This window comes from Engystomops pustulosus, chromosome 11, assembly GCF_040894005.1.
Source record: "Engystomops pustulosus chromosome 11, aEngPut4.maternal, whole genome shotgun sequence".
Lineage (NCBI taxonomy): Eukaryota > Metazoa > Chordata > Amphibia > Anura > Leptodactylidae > Engystomops > Engystomops pustulosus.
Genome location: NC_092421.1, coordinates 86,522,725 through 86,539,369, shown reverse-complemented (window position 1 = coordinate 86,539,369; position 16,645 = coordinate 86,522,725). Strand labels below are relative to the sequence as shown.

At 45.7% G+C, this 16,645-nt stretch overlaps 1 protein-coding gene across 3 annotated transcripts in view; it reads left to right on the top strand.

Annotated features, from left to right (window-relative positions):
* Window positions 1-16,254, top strand: part of R3HCC1L (R3H domain and coiled-coil containing 1 like) — a 41,277-nt gene extending 25,023 nt beyond the window's left edge. For all 3 annotated transcript variants that reach the window (XM_072129732.1, XM_072129734.1, XM_072129733.1), the window contains exons 6-7: window positions 11,723-11,863; window positions 15,760-16,254. In XM_072129732.1, coding sequence (XP_071985833.1) covers window positions 11,723-11,863; window positions 15,760-15,812 — 194 coding nt within the window. In that variant the 3' untranslated portion in view covers window positions 15,813-16,254. The remainder of the gene's footprint in view (window positions 1-11,722; window positions 11,864-15,759) is intronic.
* Window positions 16,255-16,645: the final 391 nt, after the last annotated feature.

Genomic DNA, 16,645 nt, shown 5'->3' with positions numbered 1-16,645 from the left:
CCAAGGGTTTTGTATTATTTTAGAAAAATTCTACTTCACGTGGGAGAAACATGGTATTTGTAAAGGAAGGGTTCTTTACTGTAAGAGCAAAGGTCACAGAGATTATGATGTTTAGGTAAATGTGATGTTTGGAAAAAAAAGGCTTCAAAAGGTTTGAATTATATTAGGCTGAGAGATTCTAAAACGTGTAGAGGAAATAGTTTCTTTGAGAAGGGTTCTTTACTGTTATAGGAAATCTACCACCAGGATGAAGGATTGTAAACCAAGCACACTGACATACTGGTGTGTGCCCCCCTCCGGCAGAAGCTGCTCTTCTTGTAGCTTCGTATGCCTTTGTTTTTAAGAAAAAGAGGTTTTAAAAATTATGCAGATGAGCCTTCGGGGCTCCATCGACATCTATGGAGTCTGGAGCCCCGGAGGCTCATTGGCATACTTTGTGAAGCCTTTTTATTGTAAAAACAAGGTCCTAAGAAGCTAAAAGAAAAGCTGAACCTGCCAGAGGGGGCACTCACCAGTATGTCAGTGCGCTTGGTTTACAATTCTTTATCCTGGTGGTAGATTTCCTTTAAAGCAAGAAGACTTTATTAAAGCTTTCTCACAGTCTCTAGTTAATTGGATGTGAGCTCCAAGGGCATGAATCCCACAAAGCGGTTGTGCTTTATATGACACTACAATGCCTATGCACATTGAGGACGGACACTGTCTCTGAGACGGGTTCTGTAAAAGCTGAGCAACTTTGACAACATTAGGTGAATAATAGCATGTGAATTAAAAGAAAAAAAAAGAAAAATCAAACCACTAATGGTTAGTACAATATATTGGAAGTAAAACTTTGTATCTGCAGGGGTTGTTTAATAAGAAGGGTTCTTTACTGTAAGAGCAAAGAGACTTTGAGACTATTTTACGGAGAAAGTTGTGATGATTTATTGGATGTGACCTTTTCAAAATAACGGAGAATTTTTAAGCCTGGTAGAGGAAATGGTGCTATTCTATGGAAAGGGTTCTTTATAGTAAGAGCAGTAAGGTTGTGATAGAATGTGAGCTTCGTAGAAGTGAATACCCCAGCGTGGGTGTATAATATTGGAGCAAACAATACTAATACAAACAGATGATGGCTTCTATGTCTGAAGGGTTCTTTACTGTACAAGGAAAAAAAACTGTGAAGGAAAAAGATGAATCACATTGTGGAAATTCTACTACACGATCAGAAGGGTTCTTTACGGTAAGAGCAAGGAAACTTTAAGACTTTCTACCATAGAGAGTTGTGATTATAATTGGGAAGAGAAGTTCTAAGAGAAGGGTTCTTTAGAGTAAGAGCAAGAAGTCTGGCAGAAAGTTGCAATGGTTAACAGGATGAACTTTATAGTTTTAGTTGTACGATAGAAATAGATGGGGGAAATGGGTTCTACCTCTATAGGATTCTTTACTGTCAGAGACTTTGCCAGAAAGTTGTATTTAATTGAGAAATTTACGGACACCTTACAGCTGATCATTACGGTTTGGGACCATAGTAAAGCATTCAGAGAGGTCACCAGGGGGCAGAGGGGTCCGTCTGTAAGTCGGGTGTCCTACTTAAGGACACCCGACTTACAGACGGACCCCTCTGCCCCCTGGTGACCTCTCTGAATGCTTAAGTAGGGGACTGCCTGTATATAAAAATTCCTATGGATAGCGCCCCCTTGTACCCATGCTGAACCTGGTATTGCAATCGATCAATGATGCATGGACATTGTGACTCATACCCCCGCAGCTCTTATAGATTATATACCTTTCCTTTTCATCTCCTGCTGGGGGAGTCCAGGGAAGTCTGCATTTTATATTTTGCTTCTGGCACCAGATACCATTGGTTCGCCCTTGAAACCGTGGCCCTTTATAATCACCCGACACGTCTCCAAATATTCGCTTTCACAGTGTTTTTTTTCTTTATTGGAAATATTACTATATTTACATATATTTACACTCCTTACAGGGTCCATTCATTATTAATAAAGGGCGGAATCAATACAGACAGGATTGCAGTTCTCGTTTGCATTAACGCTGCTCAGAGGCTCGATGACCTTGGCGACTTCAATAACACCTTTAAAAGTCCAGTAGTCGCTAAATTAAAGGTGCTCAGAGGGGTCACATTAAAGGCTGCAGGGCCGGCACGTAACACATCCACCCATCGATGGGTCAGCACCGGGTGCACAGGCTAGGGCTGGAATAGTGCAGTAGCTATATGTCCTATTGCCTTGAATCCATTTGGGTCATTGGGCAACAAAGCAACAGCTTTTACTAGACCCAAAGGACGTTGGTCATTTTGGTGCAAAAAAAAGAAAGTGTCGTTCAATGTCCTGTTGGTACATCTCACCCTTGAACCATTGGCGTATAGCAGAAACATCACTCGCACCGTGTGGTTGGGTTACAGTGAGTGTATGTAACGCAGAGGGAAAGGGGGCATGGCTTGGAGATGGTAGCTGCAGGGCTTGCTATATCAGACTGAGCTGTCTGCTGTGAGATGAGCGGGAGAGTGGGTGTGGCTGAGGGAGGGGAGTAGCAGGGCTTGCTATATCAGACTGAGCCGTCTGTTGTGAGATGAGCGGGTGAGTGGGTGTGGCTGAGGGTGTGGAGTAGCAGGGCCTGCTATATCAGACTGAGCTGTCTGTTGTGATATGAGCAGGAGAGTGGGTGTGGCTGAGGGAGGGGAGTAGCAGGGCTTGCTATATCAGACTGAGCTGTCTGTTGTGAGATGAGCGGGTGAGTGGGTGTGGCTGAGGGTGTGGAGTAGCAGGGCCTGCTATATCAGACTGAGCTGTCTGTTGTGATATGAGCAGGAGAGTGGGTGTGGCTGAGGGAGGGGAGTAGCAGGGCTTGCTATATCAGACTGAGCTGTCTGTTGTGAGATGAGCGGGAGAGTGGGTGTGGCTGAGGGAGGGGAGTAGCAGGGCTAGCTATATCAGACTGAGCCGTCTGTTGTGAGATGAGCAGGAGAGTGGGTGTGGCTGAGGGAGGGGAGTAGCAGGGCTTGCTATATCAGACTGAGCTGTCTGTTGTGAGATGAGCAGGAGAGTGGGTATGGCTGAGGGAAGGAAGTAGCAGAACTTGCTTTTTCATACTGAGCTGTCTCTTGTGAGATGGCTGAGAGTGGGTGTGAATGAGGAAGGGAAGTAACAGTACTTGCTAAATCTTATTGAGCTGTCTGTTGTGACTCGAAAGAGGGGGTGTGCCTGAGGGACTTTTTAAATCAGACTGTCTGTTGTGAGATGGGCAGGAGAGTGGGTGTGGCTAAGGGAGGGGAGGGTAGAAGGACTTTGCTCTTTCATAGTGAACTGTCTCTTGTGAGATGGGTGAGAGAGTTGGTGTGGATGAGGAAGGGAAGTAACAGCCCTTGCTGAATCATACTGAGCTGTCTGTTGTGAGATGGGTGGGATAGTGGGTGTAGCTAAGGGAGTTGAGTAGCAGGATTTTTGGATCCTACTGAGATGGGCGGGGGGTGTGGATGAGAAAGGGAGGTTATAGTACTGGGATGGGTAGGAGAGGGGGTGTGGCTGAGGGAAGGGAATAGCAGGACTTGCTATATCAAACTGAGCTGTCTGTTGTGAGACGGGAGCACACTGGCTTGCTGTAGCCTGTAGCTTGAGGCTACTGTATGGGGAGGAGAGGGAGTTTATTTACAGAACTACTTACTTCTGAGAATAAAGGACTTATCAGTTCTCCAGCCCCTTTAGTTTTTTCCTATACAGCAGAGCCCCTATTCATAGGTTGTTCTAGCAGCTGCCGCAACCTTGTAGGGAGTTCAGCAGCATGAAAGTTAAGAGAGATTTAAAAAGAACTTTCCTTTTAAAGGGAACCTGTCACCAGGAGAGCCATTTTTAGCTCTCCCCCTGCCCCCACAGAGCATAGTACATACACTGCCAAAGTGTTTTTGTATAAAAAATAGGTTTTACAGAAAAAAAGATCTGTTATATTGTACCTTTCATTAGCATCTGCATTAGCATTCGTCCACTTGGAGGGGCTGGAAAGAAGCAGTTCCCCCCACCCTTGGGAAACATGTGACTTTTTCAAATATATGAATAACTCCCCTCACTCGGGATTGGCTGTAGAGGAGCAGGGGGCGTCGCTAAGCCAAGTGATGGGTGTTTTCATATATTTGAAAATGTCACATGGAGGAGCTGTTTCCCAAGGGTGGGTGGGAACTGCTCCTTTCCAGCCCCTCCCAATAGGCAACTGCCTAGTCACACAGCACATGCTAATGAAAGGTACAATATAACATATATTTTTTTCTGTAAAACCTATTTTTTTTTATACAAAAACACTTTGGCAGTGTATGTACTATGCTCTGTGGGGACTGGGGGAGGGCTAAAAATGGGGCTCCTGGTGACAGGTTCCCTTTAAATTAACCCACTCAAAATAAATACTTAATTAAAAACTATGATGAAAAAGCGTTGCCCTTATCCCTAAATGGTTCCTTTCCATGGCTGCAATGTTGCAAAAATCAGTTTGGAAACTTTTATGCTACTCGCCCAAGGTGAGTCCTGCTTTATCCATGAGTTACTTGCATTGCCCTGCCTCCTTGTTCCTGAGTGAAAGGCTATGATATTTTGCTGTTACATCATTGGGCAATTAAAGTCATGTGACCAGGATGACATCATCAAAGGTCCTGTCACATCTGCAACATCTTACCCATGTATATCTGATCACATGAAGTTACAGCACGCCTCCATGGAGGATGAGGGAAGTAGAAATCCATGAAAGATGGGGAGGAGTAGTAGTCTACGGAGGCTGCTGTGATTTCATGTGATCAGATACATGTATGGTGTACAGTTTGCTAATGTTAGGAGGCTAGAGGACCTGTGATCACATCACATGATGAGAAGAGGCATGGGACATGGGGAGGGGTAGGTTGGAGGGGCTGGCCAAGCAGGGCACCTCCCCTCTGATACCACATCATATAATGAGGGTCTTCTCTGGGGGGTGGTTAGCACATTATATAATGAGGGTCTTCTCTGGGGGGTGGTTATCACATTATATAATGAGGGTCTTCTCTGGGGGGAGGTTAGCACATTATATAATGAGGGTCTTCTCTGGGGGGTGGTTATCACATTATATAATGAGGGTCTTCTCTGGGGGGAGGTTAGCACATTATATAATGAGGGTCTTCTCTGGGGGGGGGGTTGGCACATTATATAATGAGGGTCTTCTCTGGGGGGGTGGTTATCACATTATATAATGAGGGTCTTCTCTGGGGGGGGGGGGGGTTAGCACATTATATAATGAGGGTCTTCTCTGGGGGGGGGTTATCACATTATATAATGAGGGTCTTCTCTGGGGGGGGGTTATCACATTATATAATGAGGGTCTTCTCTGGGGGGTGGTTAGCACATTATATAATGAGGGTCTTCTCTGGGGGGGGTTAGCACATTATATAATGAGGGTCTTCTCTGGGGGGGGGTTAGCACATTATATAATGAGGGTCTTCTCTGGGGGGTTAGCACATTATATAATGAGGGTCTTCTCTGGGGGGGGGGTTGGCACATTATATAATGAGGGTCTTCTCTGGGGGGGGGTTAGCACATTATATAATGAGGGTCTTCTCTGGGGGTTGGTTGGCACATTATATAATGAGGGTCTTCTCTGGGGGATGGATAGCACATTATATAATGAGGGTCTTCTCTGGGGGGGGGGTTAGCACATTATATAATGAGGGTCTTCTCTGGGGGGTGGTTAGCACATTATATAATGAGGGTCTTCTCTGGGGGGTGGTTAGCACATTATATAATGAGGGTCTTCTCTGGGGGGAGGGTTATCACATTATATAATGAGGGTCTTCTCTGGGGGGGGGTTAGCACATTATATAATGAGGGTCTTCTCTGGGGGGTGGTTGGCACATTATATAATGAGGGTCTTCTCTGGGGGGTGGTTAGCACATTATATAATGAGGGTCTTCTCTGGGGGGTGGTTATCACATTATATAATGAGGGTCTTCTCTGGGGGGTGGTTATCACATTATATAATGAGGGTCTTCTCTGGGGGGTGGTTATCACATTATATAATGAGGGTCTTCTCTGGGGGGGGGGGGGGGTTAGCACATTATATAATGAGGGTCTTCTCTGGGGGGAGGTTAGCACATTATATAATGAGGGTCTTCTCTGGGGGGTGGTTATCACATTATATAATGAGGGTCTTCTCTGGGGGGGGGGTTATCACATTATATAATGAGGGTCTTCTCTGGGGGGTGGTTATCACATTATATAATGAGGGTCTTCTCTGGGGGGGGGGTTAGCACATTATATAATGAGGGTCTTCTCTGGGGGGTGGTTGGCACATTATATAATGAGGGTCTTCTCTGGGGGGTGGTTATCACATTATATAATGAGGGTCTTCTCTGGGGGAGGGGTTAGCACATTATATAATGAGGGTCTTCTCTGGGGGATGGATAGCACATTATATAATGAGGGTCTTCTCTGGGGGGGGGTTAGCACATTATATAATGAGGGTCTTCTCTGGGGGGTGGTTAGCACATTATATAATGAGGGTCTTCTCTGGGGGGTGGTTGGCACATTATATAATGAGGGTCTTCTCTGGGGGGGGTGGTTAGCACATTATATAATGAGGGTCTTCTCTGGGGGGTGGTTATCACATTATATAATGAGGGTCTTCTCTGGGGGGTGGTTATCACATTATATAATGAGGGTCTTCTCTGGGGGGAGGTTAGCACATTATATAATGAGGGTCTTCTCTGGGGGGTGGTTATCACATTATATAATGAGGGTCTTCTCTGGGGGGAGGTTAGCACATCATATAATGAGGGTCTTCTCTGGGGGGTGGTTAGCACATTATATAATGAGGGTCTTCTCTGGGGGGTGGTTATCACATTATATAATGAGGGTCTTCTCTGGGGGGAGGTTAGCACATTATATAATGAGGGTCTTCTCTGGGGGGTGGTTATCACATTATATAATGAGGGTCTTCTCTGGGGGGAGGTTAGCACATATAATGAGGGTCTTCTCTGGGGGGGTGGTTATCACATTATATAATGAGGGTCTTCTCTGGGGGGGGGGGGTTAGCACATTATATAATGAGGGTCTTCTCTGGGGGGGTGGTGGTTAGCACATTATATAATGAGGGTCTTCTCTGGGGGGTTAGCACATTATATAATGAGGGTCTTCTCTGGGGGGGGGGGTTGGCACATTATATAATGAGGGTCTTCTCTGGGGGGGGGTTAGCACATTATATAATGAGGGTCTTCTCTGGGGGTTGGTTGGCACATTATATAATGAGGGTCTTCTCTGGGGGATGGATAGCACATTATATAATGAGGGTCTTCTCTGGGGGGGGGGTTAGCACATTATATAATGAGGGTCTTCTCTGGGGGGTGGTTAGCACATTATATAATGAGGGTCTTCTCTGGGGGGTGGTTAGCACATTATATAATGAGGGTCTTCTCTGGGGGGAGGGTTATCACATTATATAATGAGGGTCTTCTCTGGGGGGGGGTTAGCACATTATATAATGAGGGTCTTCTCTGGGGGGTGGTTGGCACATTATATAATGAGGGTCTTCTCTGGGGGGTGGTTGGCACATTATATAATGAGGGTCTTCTCTGGGGGGGGGGTTAGCACATTATATAATGAGGGTCTTCTCTGGGGGGTGGTTAGCACATTATATAATGAGGGTCTTCTCTGGGGGGTGGTTATCACATTATATAATGAGGGTCTTCTCTGGGGGGTGGTTAGCACATTATATAATGAGGGTCTTCTCTGGGGGGTGGTTATCACATTATATAATGAGGGTCTTCTCTGGGGGGGGGTTATCACATTATATAATGAGGGTCTTCTCTGGGGGGTGGTTATCACATTATATAATGAGGGTCTTCTCTGGGGGGGGGGTTAGCACATTATATAATGAGGGTCTTCTCTGGGGGGTGGTTGGCACATTATATAATGAGGGTCTTCTCTGGGGGGTGGTTATCACATTATATAATGAGGGTCTTCTCTGGGGGAGGGGTTAGCACATTATATAATGAGGGTCTTCTCTGGGGGATGGATAGCACATTATATAATGAGGGTCTTCTCTGGGGGGGGGTTAGCACATTATATAATGAGGGTCTTCTCTGGGGGGTGGTTAGCACATTATATAATGAGGGTCTTCTCTGGGGGGTGGTTGGCACATTATATAATGAGGGTCTTCTCTGGGGGGGGGGGTTAGCACATTATATAATGAGGGTCTTCTCTGGGGGGTGGATAGCACATTATATAATGAGGGTCTTCTCTGGGGGAGGGGTTAGCACATTATATAATGAGGGTCTTCTCTGGGGGGTGGTTATCACATTATATAATGAGGGTCTTCTCTGGGGGGTGGTTGGCACATTATATAATGAGGGTCTTCTCTGGGGGGTGGTTAGCACATTATATAATGAGGGTCTTCTCTGGGGGAGGGGTTAGCACATTATATAATGAGGGTCTTCTCTGGGGGGGGGTTAGCACATTATATAATGAGGGTCTTCTCTGGGGGGGGGGTTAGCACATTATATAATGAGGGTCTTCTCTGGGGGGGGGTTAGCACATTATATAATGAGGGTCTTCACTGGGGGGTGGTTGGCACATTATATAATGAGGATCTTCTCTGGGGGAGGGGTTAGCACATTATATAATGAGGGTCTTCTCTGGGGGGTGGTTAGCACATTATATAATGAGGGTCTTCTCTGGGGGGGGGTTGGCACATTATATAATGAGGGTCTTCTCTGGGGGGTGGTTATCACATTATATAGTGAGGGTCTTCTCTGGGGGAGGGGTTAGCACATTATATAATGAGGGTCTTCTCTGGGGGGGGGGTTAGCACATTATATAATGAGGGTCTTCTCTGGGGGGTGGTTAGCACATTATATAATGAGGGTCTTCTCTGGGGGTTGGTTGGCACATTATATAATGAGGGTCTTCTCTGGGGGGGGGTTATCACATTATATAATGAGGGTCTTCTCTGGGGGGGGTTATCACATTATATAATGAGGGTCTTCTCTGGGGGGGGGGTTAGCACATTATATAATGAGGGTCTTCTCTGGGGGGGGTGGTTAGCACATTATATAATGAGGGTCTTCTCTGGGGGGTGGTTAGCACATTATATAATGAGGGTCTTCTCTGGGGGGGTGGTTAGCACATTATATAATGAGGGTCTTCTCTGGGGGGGGGTGGTTAGCACATTATATAATGAGGGTCTTCTCTGGGGGGGGTGGTTAGCACATTATATAATGAGGGTCTTCTCTGGGGGAGGGTTAGCACATTATATAATGAGGGTCTTCTCTGGGGGGGGTGGTTGGCACATTATATAATGAGGGTCTTCACTGGGGGGTGGTTAGCACATTATATAATGGGGGTCTTCTCTGGGGGGTGGTTGGCACATTATATAATGGGGGTCTTCTCTGGGGGGTGGTTGGCACATTATATAATGAGGGTCTTCTCTGGGGGGTGGTTAGCACATTATATAATGAGGGTCTTCTCTGGGGGGTGGTTAGCACATTATATAATGAGGGTCTTCTCTGGGGGGTGGTTATCACATTATATAATGAGGGTCTTCTCTGGGGGGTGGTTGGCACATTATATAATGGGGGTCTTCTCTGGGGGGTGGTTAGCACATTATAGAGATGTTCGGTCACAGTCCGTTCAGGCTTTTAGCAGCGTTTTACATCCAGGAAAACATCGCGGCTTGGCATGAACAGGAATCCTCGCGGGGATCGGCACGTGTGACCTCTCTTCATCTCTCTCTCAAAACTAAACTTGTTTCCGTGCTACAGTGATCTTGACCTGACTGTGTCCCCTGCCGGGGGACCGCTCTCCCCCAGACCCCCAGAAGTGTCAGCAGCAGAATATGTACATCGCTGCCGCCTCTGGAGCCCTTGAGAAAAGTTTAGAAAGTGGAGGGGAGGGGCTTGAACGAGGAAACCTTTTTTTTTTTTAAACCAAAATAGAATTTTCACATTCCAATAAGTTGATACAATGTATTTTGCTCTACGTTACATTGTATTACATTGTGATTTCTACTGCACAATCCTGCAGGTTTCCTTCCTTAATTGCAATGCATTGTGGTAAATTTAGTATCTGAATCCGTTTTTAGTCATCTTTAAAAACCTAATTTGGTTTTATAACCGGCTTTTGCAATTTATTGATGTAGCTAAAATTATAGATAGAGTAATAAAACCGTCAAAAAATCGCCATGTGTTTAGAGTATACAGATCCAAGATTCTTTCAGACTACAAACAAACCGCTTGTAGTCAGATCATCCAGTGATGAGCTTTTTTTTAGATTTCCCCTAACTTAATCTCCCTTAGGGGTAACTGTTTGCTGTTACCATATAGGCAGATTTCTCTTTGGGGTATACAGCTCTAATAATCAGTTTTTTAGAATTGGTTTTCAGTTCTTTTGCTAAACAGATATAGCAAGCGGTTTGTTTGTAGTCTGAAACCATGGAGACAATCTTGGATCTGTATATTTATTCTTTTCTTGGTACAGCCGAGTCAAAAAAATTTCTGTTATGAGTATATTGATACAATAGGAACCATGTTTCCATGGTTATAGACTACAAACTGGGTGTAGTCAGATTCCCAGTTTTAGATAACAAGATGATTGATGATGGTCCGACTGCTGGGACCCCCAGCAAACTGGACATTGGGGATCCCAGGTGGAGTGGCAGGATCTATTATATGGGATTTTCGCATTGTGCTCGGCTGTTCCCGGGGCTTACAGATTACACAGCGCTGCACAGAGTTTGCCAAAGCAGTCCCTGTCCCAATAGGGCTCGCAATCTAATCCATCTACCAGTATGTTTTGGAGTGTGGAAGGAAACTGGAGGACCATACAACTCTTTACAGATGTTGACCTGGATGGGACTTGTACTCGAGACCCCAGCGCTGCAAGGTTGTAGTGCTAACCACTGAGCCACCATGCTACAAGGTTGTAGTGCTAACCACTGAGCCACCGTGCTACAAGGTTGTAGTGCTAACCACTGAGCCGCCGTGCTGCAAGGCTGTAGTGCTAACCACTGAGCCACTGTGCTGCAAGGCTGTAGTGCTAACCACTGAGCCATTGTGCTGCAAGGCTGTAGTTCTAACCACTGAGCCATTGTGCTGCAAGGCTGTAGTTCTAACCACTGAGCCACTGTGCTGCAAGGCTGTAGTGCTAACCACTGAGCCATAGTCGGTGAATGAAGAGGTAGGGCACATGCCTGTCCTGTCACTCCACCCATTAGTGAGAGCGGGATCCCCATACTCGTGTTCCCAGCAGTCGGACCCGCAGCAATCAACTTGTCATCCCCTATCCTGACTGGGGGACAACTTCTAAACGTGGGACTTTCTCTTTCATGTAAAACTATTTCAGAAGTTGAAAAACCTCTTAATGTTTCTTTCCTACCGGAAATCAGCCACTTCCATGTGTCTGATCCTCTTTATTATTCCTTTGTGCTGTGGGTTTGACCTAATTATCATTCATTTTTATCTGCGGAACCGTAATTATCATTCCTAAACGACACATTACCCGGCGCGCGTCTCGTCTGCAATTATCTGGAGTGTAACAGTAATTGCGCGGCGATAGAGCAGTCCTTTATCGGTCAAGTACAAGCGTTACAAATTGGAGGTGGCGGGGGGGGGGGGGTAAAGATCCGACCTCCGGGGGGGGCCGTTGTCAATGTCTGTATGGTCTTATTGTCTGATACTCTGTCCTTCAATGTTACTCCTTGTTTTGTGTGACTTTAGACTTTCTGCAGCCGGCGAAGGACCGTCCAGAAACGTCTGCGGTTCTAGCAAGGAGACTGGTGATTAGCGCCTTGGGAGTGCGGAGTACCCAGAGCCGAGCCGAGAGGGAGGCCGAGCGCAAGAAGCTGCAGGAAGCCAGAGGTGAGAGGAAGCAATTAGATTGTGCGGAGCCTGGCGTCTGCCCGCGTCTTGTTGTTAGCAGCTGCAGACGCTGTCAAACTGTATTAAGTGGCCCAATCTTCTCGCTGCATATGTGTGCGCCTACTTATCTCTCCTCCTCCAGCGGCTGGAGATGAGCAGGGCTCACCAGCGGGATCGTGACATTTCACAATCACAATCGGGCCGGGGGTGACATTAAAACAATGGGGGGTTTATTATGAAGAGGTGAAGAGCAGGAGCTGATGCGTCATAAGACATTCCTGTAATAATACTAACATTAAAGGAAATCTATCATTTGTTCTTATGCATTGTGAACTGAACATTCCTTGAGAATGCTGTAGCTGCACTAATGCAGAAACATATCTTGTTTAATCCCTGATTCAAGTGATTTTGCTAAAAAAAAAAAAAAAAAAAAATATTAAAAAAAGCTGGGTGCAGTCTTCTGTGCATGAAAGAGCTGCCTGAACTTTCCAGACATGACTAATCAACCTGAACTGGATGACTCGTACACAGCAGCTGGGGGATGGTGCAGCGATTGATTACTTCTGACTGTCAGGGACAACACATAATTAGGGTGAGAGGAGAAGAGCCAGATCAGCTACAGGAGCGACAGAGCCTTATTATCATAATTTTATCATTGTTTTTTTTTTTTAGCAAAACCACTCAGTTCAGGGATTGAACAAGATGTAGCTACAGCATTCTCAATGTATGTTTGGTTCAAAATGCATGAAATCGAATGGTAGGTTTCTTTTAAGAGGTTAAATCCTATCAGCAGGTATTACCGAGCATGGACGCTGCACCTATGGAGTACATGTAGTAACGTGTATACGCTGCACCTATGGAGTATATATAGTAACATGTATAGGCTGCACCTATGGAATACATATAGTAACGTGTATACGCTGCGCGCTGTTTTGATGTTGGCTTCCTGCAGTCGCTGCACCTATGGAGTATATATAGTAACGTGTATACGCTGCACCTATGGAATACATATAGTAATGTGTTTACGCTGCACCTATGGAGTATATATAGTAACGTGTATACACTGCACCTATGGAGTACATATAGTAACGTGTATACGCTGCACCTATGGAGTACATATAGTAACGTGTATACGCTGCACCTATTGAGTACATATAGTAACGTGTATACGCTGCACCTATGGAGTACATATAGTAACGTGTATACGCTGCACCTATGGAGTACATATAGTAATGTGTATACGCTGCACCTATGGAATACATATAGTAACATGTATAGGCTGCACCTATGGAATACATATAGTAACGTGTATACGCTGCGCGCTGTTTTGATGTTGGCTTCCTGCAGTCGCTGCACCTATGGAGTATATATAGTAACGTGTATACGCTGCACCTATGGAATACATATAGTACTGTGTATACGCTGCACATATGGAGTATATATAGTAACGTGTATACACTGCACCTATGGACTACATATAGTAACGTGTATACACTGCACCTATGGACTACATATAGTAACGTGTATACGCTGCACCTATGGAATACATATAGTGCTGTGTATACGCTGCGCGCTGTTTTGATGTCGCTTCCTGCAGTCGCTGCACGCTTTGTGCGCTTGGCCTCATTCTCTTTGCAGTTGTTATGAACTTGTCATTGTGACTGTCACATGCGCGGAGACACCGGCAGACCCTGACAGTTCGGGTTTTCTGAGGAAAGTAAACATTGCTTTTTTTTGTTAGGTTTTTTTTTTCCCGGGAGGAATTTTGTGTTTTGTAAAGTTCTGTTTTTGTGTGTTTTTATTTTTTTATTTTCTATGGAGACATGAACCCCGTGTAGCGGGTTGTTATTGCTGTACAGCATAATGCGTTTTATTATTCATTTGTTGCTGCCAGTTTCTTCCCCCGGGTCGCATTGTGCGGAGTCGCTGCTATTGTAACCTCGGCGCTCGATGATATCCAAGCCCTGATGCACTAAGGACCTCAGATTGGGGGAGGGGGTGGGGGCGTGGGGGCAGCACGCCTACGGCTCCGCTGTAATCAGCCCCTTATACCCAGATAATGGAACCAGAGGTAGACAGTGCCATTCCCTGTATAGTGTACGAACAGAGTCACTGCAGCTTGGCTCCCTTTCAAATGAATAGTAGCTTATCCGCAGTAACCTAATCTGACCACTACACCAAGAATGGCGCTGTTTGCTCTCTGTAGTAGTCTCTGTGTATTAGCTGCTCCGTAGGGGATGTTGGATGTCATGCATGTGTCCTGCCGCTGCGTTCAGTACATAAGGAGCATAGGGAATTGCAGAACACAGCGCTCGGTTATCTCTGGCAGTGTCATTCGCTGTCTATGAGAGTAATAGCGATAAGAGACCACTTCCAGCGCTCTCGCTTATTAGTGAGAACAAGACCGGGACTGAAGTGGATACAGGACAACAATAAAAGTTGCTACAACCCCCTTTTAAGAATATCTCAACTTGCGAGATGCAGAGACGTTCCCGGCAGCAATTATATCAACACATGTAGTGAAGTGTCACCGTGATACATCGGAGCTGTTAATTATTCACAAGTGCAGTGAGCAGAATCCCATATTAGTCTAAGTGCAGCGTTCATAGAGACAGGGGGGGAGCTGTGAGACAGCAGCAGGATATACAAGTATACAGCATGTAATATACAGACCCACAGCCAGGGGGCGCAACTACCTGGGACACAGACTGATCATTGGGATCCAGGAACTGCACATTTTATAGGAAGCCAATAATAACCAATATTTACAGGGGATTTCCATCAGCAGTGTATGGCCCCTGCCTGACTGTAGAGTATGACAGATGATTGGCCGAGGCACCGGGTGTCGCACCGCGACTATTCCTCTTCTAATGACCCTTCCCAGGAATATGTCTTAAGAAACCCCATTAATTACATTTTCATGTCTGTCATACTTTCAGGGTGAACTGCAGAACAACTCCGAACTTTTTAAAGGGCATCTAGCAGTGTAATGGACTGTATGCAAATGAGCCTGAGGGGCTCCATAGGTGTTAGTGGAGACTGGAGCCCCTCAGGCTCATTTGCATACAGTGTTTTATCCTCGTGTTAGATGCCCTTTAAGGGCGAGGGGGCCCATATTTTATGTCTGGCAAGGAGCCACCATCTTGAAAGCCGCCATATATGATGACAGGTAAGTTTTCCCCATGGGATGGTGGTCGTGTAACACCATCCAGAGCCTGACCACCTCCCCATTGGAAAAACGTACCCTGATCCAATATGGCGGCTACGATCCAGACCTAGAAGATCAGATCTGATTGTGGCGACCGATTCCGGAGACAACTCTATTCTTTCATCTGCTACACGACCACCTACCTGGTGGGAAAACCTTCCTTTGATCCAAGATGGTGGCCACGATCCGGACATATAGTAAATGACGGACCCCTCACCCGTTACTAGTTGTCATTTACAACTTTAGTTTCTGAGATAAAAGGGCGTCCTGAGATTTTGTAGTCGTCTGGAGGAAGGACTCGCTGTATCTAAGTCCTGGAATATAACAGAGACTAGAGGAGACCTTCCGCTTCTCTGCAGACGTCTATACAAGATCCTTAGATGTTCCCATAGTAGCCGGAGCGATTCTCCATGGTTTACACTGGCAGAAAGGTGCAGAAGGTTCATAGATGGAAGTTTAGGACCCTATAATAATAATAATAATTAATAATAATAATTCCATTATTTATATAGCGCACACAGATTACGCAGCGCTGCATCTAATCACCTACCAGTGTGTTTTGGAGTGTGGGAGGAAACCGGAGGACCCAGAGGAAACCAACACAAACACAGAGAACATACAAACTCTTTGCAGATGTTGACCTGGGTGGTCTATGTGATACATCTGATGAAGTTATTTTATCTTACAGAGAGAAGACACCTGGAAGCGAAGCAGCGAGAAGATGCCTGGGAGGGGAGGTGAAGGCGGGGGAGGGGGGACGCCATGGAGGGGCAGCGAGGACTTTGGCCTGAGATGACGCCCATCGATGAGAATTAAATGGTTTGTCTTACAGATGATTCTCCAAACCATGTCCCACACTTCATAGCGGAGCTGGAAGGTGGAGGATGTGGACCCCCTCCCACCTCACCGGAAGAATGTTACCGTTTTTGGGAAACAAAATATTTTTGCTTTTAATTTTTTGGGGGGGTTTAATAATGTTCTCATATTTCTGTGCTTCTGAGGGAGACATTTTTAAAGGATTCTTGACCCATTGACAACCTGTTTTTGTGCCGGCCTCATAGTGACCTGCCGCGATTTGTAATGTCATAAATTTTCTCGATATTTAAAGGGGTTGTCCACGTTTACAAATAATTTGATCATTGAAGTTCTACAATTCTGTATCAAATCCTTATGGTTTTCTAGATCTCTGCTTGCTTGTCATTCTTTAGAAAACGTCATTGTTTACTTCCTGTGCAACGGTTCCTGGTCATGTGATGTCACACAGGTGCACGGCTCGTTATACATCCCTAGTCATGTGATGTCACACAGGTGCACGGCTCGTTATATATCCCTAGTCATGTGATGTCACACAGGTGCACGGCTCGTTATACATCCCTAGTCATGTGATGTCACACAGGTGCACGGCTCGTTATACATCCCTAGTCATGTGATGTCACACAGGTGCACGGCTCGTTATACATCCCTAGTCATGTGATGTCACACAGGTGCACGGCTCGTTATACATCCCTAGTCATGTGATGTCACACAGGTGCACGGCTCGTTATACATCCCTAGTCATGTGATGTCACACAGGT